We start from the raw sequence: 12,802 nt of genomic DNA, 5'->3' as shown, positions 1-12,802 counted from the left end.
TTCACTTAGGAGAACCAGAGTGAAGAAGTATGCATTCATTTACATAACTCTACAGTAATTATAAAATTTGAAAGTGGAACTAAAATGTATTAGAAAGTTAATGATTTTATTACAAAACATCTGGCTAGTGTTTTTTCTGTAAGATGAAATCCTTTTCCTTTTGCAATCACCCCAGGTACAAGATAGTTGAGCCTGATCCTGCAAAGCCTTAAGCACTTCAGTAACTTCCAACACACAAATAATCCCACCAGGACTCAAAGCATGCGCATCATGTGAATGGAATCATTGATCCAAAGCACACAGAAGTCAATAGACGCCTTGCTGCTGATTGTAATTAGCTGTGGATCAAGCTAAGCAGACACAAGCCTATGCATGACTGGGTCCTCTGTGAGGATTCTGACTTCTCCGAAAACAAGATTTAGGACCATCAACAACATAAAGACTTGTTATTGTAGCTGATACGTATCTGCACTCCCCAGGTCACCTAAAAGTAAGCCCAGATCAATCCTCATACAATACCTCTGTGTCTGTTGGCCCGGGATTGGCGTCTGGGTAGAACTGTGCTGTGAAAATTGGTCTGGTCTCATGCATAATTCCCTATGGGAATAAAAAAAAATCAGCGTAGATGACTCCTTGAAAGTAGGCAAGGGAACAGAAAGCCAGATGTTATCCCTGCAAGCACTGAAGGCCAAGGGGCTGAGATGTTTTTAGTGGCTGCTAAATTGAAACCTGTTTCATGCACAGTCTTCAAACTATGTCTTACTTGAGGAGCCTTACTATGGAGCCTTTTTATCTTCTGCTAATGTTCCAGTGCGTGCATTACCCACTGAGCTGTGCGTGGCTGAGAAACATGGTAGAGACATCACCTTCATTACAGTAGCAAACCCTATTAAATTGCACTTAGCAGAGCAGATAGGCTGGTCTCCCTCCAGAGGAGATCCTGGACCAGGCAAAGAAGCAAAACCATACAGAGCAAGTAAAAGATCACTTTGAAGAATGCTGTTTCATTGTTTTTACTGCTCTGATCTGACTCGTGCTGTTACAGAAGAAAGAAATGTTGGTCATGCTCTTTACTTCCATAACTCACTTCAAATGCTGACACAAGGCCATGCCCTGGGTCATTTGCAGGTCTGTGACGAACTGCTCTGGATGGTATGAAAGACCTAAGCTGAGTTTGGAGATGGTGCTTGTATTTCTACTTGGAGCCAGGCAAAACAAATCTCTCATTTGCACGGCCTGACAGCACCAGGCAGTGCAGGCCACTGGCAGACTACATTGTAGCTGTCACTGCTCATGGCCCAATTCCAGATGGAGGAAACCAAGATTCCCTTAAGAGAGAATCCCAGAAAAATAGCTCAGATATAAACCTGTTTCTCCCACAAATGGGCACAGGAGCCACATCAGCTCCTACAGAGTAACAGTGCCATCCCGGGCTGCAGGGATGGGACAGGGACAGGAGATGAGCTCCTGCCCACAGTAAGAGTTTCTGCCCTCAGAGTAAAGAGCATCCTGAGTCTGCCACATTTTCCCTGAATGCTCATGTTATTTCTAGTTACGTACTAACACCTTTTCAAAATATATTCGCTCCATAGCGTGTCAGTATTTGGAAACCTGTGCTGGCCCTGTCCAACTGTGTTGTGTCAGGTCGGTCACGGGAAGTGCTTCTTCTCTTCCAAATAGAGGACTGCAGAGGAGAGCCCATCCAGTCCTGTTCCTGCTGGTGCACCCCATGCTAGAACTGCCATGTTTCTTGTCCCTCTCCAGTGTATGGACAAATCTATAAAGGTTTAGGAGCCTGATGCTGCTTTGGGGGTAGCAGAAATGTTTTCTTCAGGTCACATGAAAGAATATCATGCTTCTAGATCCAGAAGACTCATGTCCAGCCTTACCACCTGATTTAGGCAAAAACACCATCACACTTGCTCCCATAATTTAGCTAAAGCAAGCATGGAAGGCCTGAGAATGGAAGGGTTCAGTGTGCCAACACAGCCAAACCAAAGTCACTTCAAAAACTGAACGACACTTGTAAATCCTTTGTATTAATACCTTGTTTGGCAACATTTATCTCTGCTTAAATACACCTGCAAGGACAAAGACAACAGGAACTGATGAACAACGAACTTACTCTCGAACCATCAGCTGGAAATTACCGCTACTTGATCCTGCAAACTATAGCCAGGATATGCCAGAACAGCACTGTCCATTCTGCCAGACTCAGTGTGGGGCATTTATATGAAACAGAAGACCCCCCCACGTGGAGTGTTACTTGGCATGAGGCCTCTACATCAGATCCTGTAAGTTGTTCTCTAGAGGCAGTTGCCTGTCTCCTCCCTGACCTTTACGCCTTGGGATTCTATTTACATTAACAAAATAGATCAGACTCCGGTAATATCCCTTTTCTGTGCTGTATAACACAAAACCAACACATTACAGTGGCACAGGCTAGCACCCTTGCAGTGGGGAAGTCACAGAAGTTAATAAGGCAACAATTCCAGGGAAATCGTGAGGTCACTGCTGCAGTCCTTTGCTTTGGGCTAGCATGGACAGAGGTAATGGCTCACCCCCTTTTTGGCTGTAAGGAAGGACCCCGAGTAAAGGAGATGGCCACGTCATCAAGTTTAGTTTTGCTGACTAATTGTAACCTGACTGCAAGCTTCCAGGAGGGAAAATAAAATGAGATAGTCTTTCTTTACTGGAGGCTGCTACGTATAGGTATCTAGAAAGTATGCACTCACCTCGTTTGTTTGGTCATTGGCATTGACAAAGAGAGGTTTCCAGCCAGGTGGGAGGGTAGAGCTGTCGATGGCATAACTGTGGTTCTGAGCAGTGATGACAGCCTGTCCATTCACTGCATTCAGGACAGGCTGGTTCTGCCCTCTGAAAGAGAAAGGGAGAAGGAAAGGGTCAGAGAACGGGACAGAAGTGCTGGATGTGTCCAAATGCCACAATGTGGAGGAGCTCATAGCTGAGGAACTATACATATTGAACAGCTACTGCTGAACTGCTACTGGTAACCAATCTCAAAATGATAAATCCTGGGAAAAAACTTTGCTGTCCTTCAGTTTGGTGGGGGACCAGTTACTCAAACTCTTTGAGGCACCTTCAAAAAAAAACAATGCACACCATGGTAGTTTAAATTAAAGAAAGGAGAATGGCAAGAATGAAGAAATAACTGCAAAGCACTGAACTGGTCTGTCTGGGCCCTGGGGAGCAGAAGAGCTGCTGTACCTGTTGGCCACCTGCATCTTGTAGGAAGTGGCTCCGGCTGCTATTCCAGTGATTACGTGCCCCATGCTAATTCCAAACAAAGGCTCTGGGCGATTGCTCTCCAGCACCTACAATGAAAAGGTTTTCAAAAGCTATTGGAGTGTCACTGTTCAGCAATTCCAGCATAACCCATGCTATGCTCCTAGCCCTGCTGCAGTTCCCTCACAGCAGCCACACAGAGTTTGGGAGCTGGGGAGGGGACAGGTGGAATGCAAGGCTGGCAACAGCCTACAAAGGACAGATTCCTCCTCTCCTCAGGGAAAAAGCTCAGAGCACAGCTTGCTGTCTCGGTCTACTCAAGGGGAATGAGCAGGGGTGCTTTATATTAACACATGACATTATTTCAAATGGGAGCACTGTGAAATCAAGGCTATTCCTTCACAAGGTCACAAAGGTGCTGAAGGACCAAACTCAGACAACTAGGAAAAGATGACAAATAAACATGAAAAAATGGCCTGTGGCTATCATACTCTACCTTTCTGACGTTCTGAATCACCTCCTGGGCCTTCATCGGATCCCCTGGACCTCCAGAAATTACGAGCCCATCATAGTCCATGCTGGTAAAATCATGGTCCCATGGAACCAGATGTACCTCAGCACCCCGCTGGGAGAAAATCAGAGGGAAAGACAAGCAATGAGCGGAGCAAAGGAACAAATGAATGCATGTCTGGAGGCTGAACTGGGATTTCAGCCGTTCCCTTGTCAGGAACGATAACAAGGCTATCATTAATTATGTCCAGATTATTTCCACAAGCCTGCTAGGATTTTTCATCTTTGAGCCACCTCAGTGTTTGCCAAGTATTTCTGAAATTCACTAATGAGATTGAAAGTTAGTAATTGAATGCATAATAGGTGTGTATATACACAAGTAATACATTCACTGTCACACAATGTATTCATCCTAACTGCTAACACAGGGATCTCAGCCTCTTCAACATGCCAGCAATAGTCCTGAATGCCTATAAGGGGATGAACATACACATTAACCAGAAAACTGAAACACGTGAACCTTGTGCATCTTGAGAATGAGAGGACACCACCTTCGTTCCTCCAGTATGGCTAGAGAAGTAAGGACTGCTCCATCTCAGTGCTAACAACAGGAAAAGATTTTCAAAGAATCCTAGAATTAAAGAATCCCTTTGGCTGGAGGGAGCTCAGGAGATCATCTGGTCCAATTCCTGCTCAAAGCAGGGACTTCCACTGTAGGGCAGTTTTCAGCATCTTCGGGGACAGACATTCCACAACTTCTCTGGTTCCCTGTTTCAGCCATTCACCAACCACTCTCACTGCAAAATTTTTCCCATTTATTCATTTTCGGCCATGTTGGCACCACAGCTTCTCTAAAGATCACCTTTTGGAATTCTTCAAGGCCGAAAGGTTGCTGCACAATTCCTCTTCCTCACCCCCCTCAATACCATGCATCAATTTCAGAAAACATCTCACAGTCCATAAAAATCATCCTAAAAACAAAAACACCTGTACCTCATTTTAGGAGGGAAACTGCTACTGGTATGAATGTGTACAGCTGAAAAGAAGGCTACCGAGTACAGGCAAGGTTCTTACCAAGCAGAACAGGAGAGAAGGATATAAAGCACTGACCTACCTTTACCAGCAGACGAATAACATTGTACTTCAACCCACAGTCAACTGCTACAACTTTAATTGGATTCCCTCTGCCATATACCTTGACTTCCTACAAAAAGAAAGGCCGTGCTGTAAGTGACAGATCACCTCCTGCCCCCCAAAACACAGGGAAGGTGGCCAGCAAAATAACTCTTCACCAACGTGCAGCAACTGGTGCTTCACAGTCAACTTACAGAGAAATCTCCAGAAGTACCACAGATGTTAACACTTCATTTTTTTGTTAAAATAAAAGTTACAACACCATTTTATATACCGTTGATTACAGCAGTAACAGCAATCCCTAAGAAACCACTTGTTTCCATAGCTAATGACAACCTTTTTTCCAGTGTTTCACCTCATTAGCAGTGAAGCAGCATGTCAACTCTCACAGATCATTGCAGCCCAAGAGAATTGCCAGACACATGGGGAGAGGTTTCCAGCTGAAGGGAAGTCATCTTGCTGATGCCAGTGGAGCAAGGCTGCTTCACGCCAACCAGCTATGGCTCCCTCACATTAAACACAACCCTGAGCTTCCAGTCACAGCAGGACCGAAGCCCAGTGTGGCTGGATGTGATACAGTCTGTGATAGACCTGCGATGGGTGCCACTGAGCATCACGTATGTTCATGTGGCACCAGCAGTTGTGCACAGTTCTACACTTCTGGCACCTTCTCTTCCAGCTGCTGTTCCCATCCCGCAAAGTAAATTGTCCCTGCACATCCCCTGCCTCTGGACCATTTCAGTACACCCACTTATCCTTCCTGGTTGCCACCAGGATGGAAGATGGTGGAGCCAAACCACTGTCTATTTTATGAATCTTGATACTGCAACACGGAGACATTAAGAGATGGCTCTGGCACTGATATAGGGCTCTTTATGGATGGCTTCTTTCTGAAGCTTGCTGAATTATCTTACTGGTTATGTAACTGCAGTTAGTGCCAGCATGGGATGCCGCTCATCAATAACCACATAAGGTGGGCTTCTGCTTTCTAAAAGCAAACTCTGAAAGTTGATATTCGTAAGTGTACTTTAGATAAAGTGTCCTTTCTCTTGTGCAATACACCGCTTTTTTTTTTTTTTTGTAAGCTAAACAACTCCCTTTTAATCGGCTTCCCTGGCATTCAAATTTCACAGCTGGGCCCCTTTATGAAGAGATGCTAAAATCCATTCCCAATATGCCGTGGTACTGGTGACAAACAATCTTTTCAAGGAAGATTAGGACCAGCCAGAAGGAAAAAACATCCCCTCTACAGGGAGCATAAAATGAAGTTTTAGCAGAATAATACAGTCCTTCCCTTTCTGTTATCCTAATTAAGTTCTTGTTTGAATTGTTTTCTACTCAAAAGAAAACAAAACAAGAATAGATTTTTAATGATGTAAGCAAGAGCATGTCCTGTGTGAGGACGTCTCAGATCATCATCAGGAGTGACTGCCTGCCGTTTCAGGAGCAGAGGTGAAAGAGCTGGGCTGCGAGAAGCCATCTCCCTTCACTGCAAGGTTTCTAGCTGCCGCTCAAGAGCCAGCAGTTGGTCTGTACTCCTCCTTTAAACGGGACAAGAATCAGCACAGAGCCAGCAGTGTTACCACTGATGTCGTGACTCCTGCTCTGCAACACTGAAAAGGGATTTTGTATCAGAACATCTCATAGCTCACACCACATAAAGCAATGGCAAAGTGCCTCACAATCCCTTTTTTGAGAACGAGCACAGTGAATCTGCTATTGAAACTTGGTCTTGAGAGGTATGACAGTACCTTCAGTCAGGAGTACACAAGCAGATTCTTCGTGCACAGGCTGGTGGAACTGCATTGCTGCAAAGCAACTGCAAGGGTCTTCTACCTGCTGCCCTTCAAGCTTCTAGGAAGTGGAGTTCAACAGTCTCAAGAGAATCGATGCACCCAGTTTTCACAGAAATTAACTTTGTGCTATGTGTCAGAGTCCCTTAAGAAAAACTCACCCACCTTTTTAGAAGGGCTTTTGGGGACGCCTCAGTTCCTCACAACACCCCTACTAAAAAAATCTGTGAAACATTACGAACCAGAGATCTCCCTCAAATGTTCTCCTTGGCTGTTCTAAGGGCCAGGGAGAATTGTGGAACAAAACTTCTTTGAGTTATTTTAATTGCCTCCTCCTCAAAACTTCGCCCTGTCCAATTAATTAGGCTATGATTTGTTAACACCTTTCCCAACTGATTTTAGGTGCTGCTGTCTTCACAAGCCTTCCCCCACTTCTCTCACTTACTCTTCCTCTGTACTGCAGAGCACTGACCCCTCCATCTGGTCAAGAGTATGTCTACAGAGAAGCTAGACCAGAAGCTCAATCAGGGAACTGTTAAAAGCCAGAGGATTTCCCTCGTGTGGTCACAGCACAACCTATAAGAAGCCTCCCAGTCTGAGGATGATGCAGGAAGGTTCTGAGTCAGCAGTCAGGGAGAAGAGAAACTGCTGACAACAGTGGTGACAGCAAAAAACTACATGGGACTCTATGTTTAGATAGAAGTGACCTATCAGTTTCGAGCATTTATATACCTCTCATATGGTCCAGGACCCCGAACATCACAGGCACCAAAATAAATCTCCAACAAAAGTTCCCGCGAAACATTGGCAATTTTCTACACTCCCTGCCCTGTAGAAGTAGTGTTAGTCTATAGAATCTCTATCACTAATACCTAAGGATGTGGGGGACAGGAAGAAAAAATAAATGATTAAAATCACTCCAAAGGTGCAATTGATGAGCAGGTCTTACTGTATTCGAATTAACACAAAAATAGCTGTTTAGAAACAGATAGATTATCCTGGCCACTAACTACCAACACTGAACAGCTTACTTCATTGTCAGCTTCATTTGTGATGTTGCTTTTTAAGCCTACAAAATGAAGTTATAAACATAACGAGATCACCGAAGCTCCATTAATCTTATTATATCGCCCTTTTAGAAGCCATTTTCAGCATCTTCAGAGCAATTCTGTCTTAGTAATTGCGGAGTTTAGCACCAGCAACCTTACCTATTGCTGAGTTACTGCTCAAAATGACTTCACCTGCATCTTGCAATTGCAGATCACAAACACCTCAAGAAGCAACTGCCATCCTTCTGTGTAGCAACAAGGACTAATTCAAAACACAGTGGAAGCATAGCAGAAGTTGGCGAGATCCCTGACTTGCAAGGCTGCCTATGCATTCCAGTAGCATTTCAGGTAACCTGTTACAATTGGAAATCCAAGCCTGGCTTCAGGCTTGCGCTTCCATTTCCCACCCATGCCACTCACACACCAGGTTGTGTGAGGAATCGTACACAAGTAATTATTTGCAGAGCTCTTCCACAGCCTCCCTGATCTTAAAGGAATTGCAAGCATCGCAGTAAGCATGGAATTTGCAAATGGGACTCATGCTCAGTTGTCATCTCAGTCAATGCCCCTATGGCACTATATCCTATAACTAAAACCCCAAAGGGTCCATGACTCAAGACACTGGCCCTTGCATTGGTAGAAGAATGGTTACCATTTTTAGTGTAAGCCTGGTTTACTATGACCTGGTGAGTTACAGTGCTCTTCTCTTGTGGTTGAGCACAGTTTGCATGCCCTGCTAACAGGAGTACAAACATAGCTGCTGTTCAGTCCACAGACACACAAAAAGCAGCTAATGCCAGCAATATTAGAGCCAGGGAACTCCTACGCTGGTCTCTTTTTGAGGCCTACAAATACCTTCTGGAATCACCTCAACAGAATTAAGCCTGAGCCTAAGTTATCAAATGTGAGCTTTCCTGAAATTCATTCAAGTAAAGCAACTGTTCTTTTGGTTATTTTTTTGAAAGTGAGCCACCCACACCAGCTCTAACTGTATCCCCAATACTTCTTTGTTTCAAAGACTTCCTGTCTTTGGAACAGACAATCCCCTGATCCGAGCACTGTTCAGAGTACATCCAGCTCAACGTAGCCTATTTTACAGCTTCAGCACAGCACCTAGTAAGCCACAGGGACCATACAAGGCCCATGTTGAGTTCACAGCCTTCCAAAGCTCTAGAAAGGTGAATGGTTTAAAAGAGGTCCCGAGATTATTTAGAAAAACTGGGTGATCCCCAGAGCAAATGGGGAGCAGTTAATACCTGGAGTGTACAGACCTAGGACTAAAGGAAGTTCTCACCTTTGTTGAAACTTCTGCAATTAAGTTCTGCTTATTTGGGTCTGCAAACTCTGTGGGTTGACCTTCAAATTCAATCTTCCCAAGTACTGTGCCCTGTGGAAATACACCAGTAAACAAAGAAGCACAAGTAAAGAAACTGTGAACACTGGGGCAAGGTGCTGACAGGCACAGCAACCTGAACAGCTGTTTAGAGATGGTTTCTTGACAGCTTATAGCCACTTCCAGCATCTTCAGAAGTTATGATCCCTTCCTAGTATTAAAAACAAGTCTCAACATCCTTCTTCTGAGGGAGAGGCAGTGCCACCAGTAAAATCTGTGAACAGCTTGGCAAGCTGTCTAATGACAGTAAAACAGGTTGCCTTCCAAGAGGATCAGGTTTCAGATCCCCAAATAAGATCTGGGAGTAATCCCCAAGGCAGTTTGCAGCTTTTTGGTTTTAGACACCCACTGTGAGGTCTTCAGCCACATACTGTGGATAGCTATAAGGCAGCAGAGCTGTAAAGCAACGCTGTGTGGGAGGCAGGTCAGCACAGCTGTTCGCTGAATAATCTGTTAAAAAAAAAAAAAAAAAAAAAAAATCACCTCCAGCAAGCTCTGCTCTTTACTGCTGTTATCACCTCACAGAAGCTAGGACACCCTTGATCTGCCAGCAGCATATCCTACTCTGTGCTCTGTTCATTAAAGTTCGGTGGAAAAAATCCCCATTTTGGCTTTGCTCCACTCCTGGAATAAGTGGGATTAACCTAGGGCTAAACTCTTTGCAGCATGGGGACAGGGGGTGCAATTCAGAACTTTCCAAGGATGGAAGGGGATGGTGAAGCAGAGGAAGTCAACGTTTTGTGATAACTCTCAACACATGACACTATCAAGATAAAACACAACGTTCAGCTTGCCCTGTGAAGGCTGGGACTGCTCACTGGCTCTACTGATACTTCCTTGAGATACTTCCATGGTCGGCCACACCTGAAGTATCCTTGTCATCTTCTTTAGAGACAGGGAAGTGTCATCATCGTGCATTGCCATGTGCACTATTAAGGGTAAGTTTTGAAGACAGATCTTAACAGCGACTGACATCCTTCCTCACCTTGAGGTTGCACCTTACACCACAAGGTGCTCCAGAATGCTTTGTGTGCAGCAGAGCTGAACAAGTCAGCATCACCTTAAATAAGTCGGGTTCTTGGGAGCCACAGAAACTGCCAAGTGCCACTGAGTAGCCAGTCCCATAAAAGCTGATGACAAAGCCCTAAAGCCTTACTTACAAATAGGAACTCTGTCTTACCTTGCCACTGGATTACTCAGCCAAATGCTGCCCTGAATTTATCTTTAGAGTTGCTTTAACAAGTCATTGGTCATTTCTGCATTTATCACAGTAAAGCCCCATTCTCTCCCCCAATTAATATTTCATTCCATGTCTGTTTATAAAGTGTTGTGTTTCTTGTTTTTTTTTCCTCCCAGTCTGACTAAGAAGTCTAGGAGACAAAGCTACATTATCCACTATTTTAAAAGCCATAAACCTATACCACTCAGTCCCAGTATAATGGGCATTACTGCTCTACACTGTCTGATAAGCTACTGGATAAATACTGAAAGTGTATTTACTTTGGATGAAAGGAACACTGATCCATTAAACGAAATGTCTCAAGAAAGCAGAAAAATGTATTGCCATTTCCCATTGCATTAAACTGCACTTGTCTGCTGTCTGTAAGAGCAGGACAAACCCTTATCTTCCCATAAGAATTAATTTCTACAAATATTCCTCTATTCAGGCTGGATCATTCGTATTTTGGTTGTGGAATGAATGGGGGAGTGGGCTTGCACTACAGATTGCAGACTGGTCAACTGAAGAATAGAGCAGCTTCAAATAATCCATTAGAAAAGAAAAGCCTCCGAGGCACAACAATTTACCTTCGGAATGGCTTTGATCACCGTTTGAGCAGATGTGAAAGTACCTTAACACTACCTTTCATTCAGTAATGTAATCTTGCTGATGTCCTTCAATTGTCAGCTCTCAGAAAGCAGAGAAAAGTAATGGCTATTAAAAATAATGAAAGGTTTCAGTCAAAGAAAACCAGCCTGTGTTAGGAATCCAGGTTAGATTAACGTAGCCACTCCTTAAGTCTCTGAGGAACTGGAAAGTTTCCACTGACCAAAGCTGGTGCTGTCTATGAACCAATATGCACAAGATGTCACAGATTTGTTGCCATCTCTGTTACTACCTGAGGCAACAGGCAAGTGACACAACAGCCTGTTGTGTTTGACACCACTACCAAAGGAGTTTCATGTACATCAGCACGTGCTGGTTCACTCATGTGGAATAGGAAACCCAGAACCTTTAGTCTTCCAAAGGGGATGAGGATCTGAGCAGCACCTGAGGTCAAGGCAACCCAGCAGTAGCATTGCTACCTCAGGTTTGCTGCGCTGTTAGAAAAACGTCCCAGAAAACGGCAAGGTTAATGGAACTGGGTCGAGGAAAGGGGATCATACCTTGTCACGAATTAATTTGGACAGCATTCTGGTATCAATCCCATAGAGAGCAGGCACCTGAAGAAATCACAAGGTAAGTATAAGTTAGAGAACAAGCAGCTAAGGCACGTGAAGCCAACAGCCAGATCACTTTGCTGAGAAGAACATGCTTGTTGGTAAAGGGCTTTGGCTCTTAGCAGCTCTGTTGCCAAGGCTGCCCCACTTGCAGTTCTTCACCTTTCCTCCCCACACCCCACTCATAAATAGCTTGGTTCTTTAAGACTTCTAGTTTCTGCATTAGAGAGCTCAAAATAAACAGCTTATCTGGCAAATATTGGTCTCATTTCTGAGCCACGTTTTGCCTTCCTCCTGAGCACCTAACCCTCCCAGCTGCTACAGGTCAGTTGCACTCTACTGGCATATCCTCGACTCCCGCCACTTCATGTCAGAGGGGTTCCTGCAGCTAACAGCTCTTGAGGTTAGCACTGTGGCAGTCACTAGGAGCAGCACTACAGAAACATCTGATGAGATGCTGGAATATAATCTAACATGGATCTTTTTTAATAAGAACCAAACATCCCCAAAGAATGAGAACTAAGGAACACAGAACAAGTGCAGTACAGACTGGTGAAGACATCTCAAGAGAAAAGTGGTTAGCAACTCAAAGCTGGTTGTTCTTTCCCCTGTTCCCAGACACGCAGGCCTGTTCTCTTCATGTAGCTATCCCACTATTTCTCACCTTTTCTTCCTGCAACCACTCCCCAAGACTCCTTGTAGCCTGCCAGTGACTGTACTCATTGCTGTAATCCAGCACCAGCAAACCTGAAACCTGCAGAGAGAAGAAATGGAATTTTGCACTGAAGAATGACTCTGGACTAGCCCTGTGCCTTCTGGTACATTCATCTGCTGCAAACCGTATCACATGAGACACAACGCCAGGCAGACTCGGCGTGGCTGCTCTGACAGAACGAGAAGACAGCAAACCTGATACTGCACAGTGGGAGAGCACAGAAGAGATATCAGGCAGAGGGGTAAAGACATCAGCAGTTTGTCATTAATGTACCCAGACCATTTTACTTATGAAATCCATAGAATAGTGTGGCTTCCAATTGACTAAAGCTGCAAATTGCATTGAATGGAGAAAACAGTTCTTGTTAGAAAGAAAATGAAAGTTTAAGACAAGACAGAATGTTCCATTTTGATTCATTTTTTTGTTTAAGAAAGCTTTTCACTTTCTTAGTGACATTTCATTTCAAAAGTCAACTTCATTTTCCAGTGGAGTTAGATAGTTTATAAAGGAGTCATTTCACCTC

General features: G+C 44.3%; 1 protein-coding gene across 1 annotated transcript in view; it reads right to left on the bottom strand.

Annotated features, from left to right (window-relative positions):
• The window catches only part of CPS1 (carbamoyl-phosphate synthase 1), a gene marked incomplete at both ends in the record, with an annotated part of 88,438 nt that overhangs the window by 62,587 nt on the left and 13,049 nt on the right, over window positions 1–12,802 (bottom strand). Inside the window, 8 exons of the mRNA XM_084289676.1 lie at window positions 520–597; window positions 2,736–2,877; window positions 3,229–3,335; window positions 3,743–3,871; window positions 4,871–4,960; window positions 9,027–9,119; window positions 11,511–11,567; window positions 12,229–12,318. Of these exons, the coding sequence (XP_084145802.1) occupies window positions 520–597; window positions 2,736–2,877; window positions 3,229–3,335; window positions 3,743–3,871; window positions 4,871–4,960; window positions 9,027–9,119; window positions 11,511–11,567; window positions 12,229–12,318 (786 nt within the window). The remainder of the gene's footprint in view (window positions 1–519; window positions 598–2,735; window positions 2,878–3,228; window positions 3,336–3,742; window positions 3,872–4,870; window positions 4,961–9,026; window positions 9,120–11,510; window positions 11,568–12,228; window positions 12,319–12,802) is intronic.

Source organism: Netta rufina (genome assembly GCF_964035555.1).
Source record: "Netta rufina genome assembly, chromosome: 6".
Taxonomy (NCBI): domain Eukaryota; kingdom Metazoa; phylum Chordata; class Aves; order Anseriformes; family Anatidae; genus Netta; species Netta rufina.
Note: the sequence above shows the minus strand (reverse complement) of the source record. Positions and strands in the feature narration are given on the sequence as shown.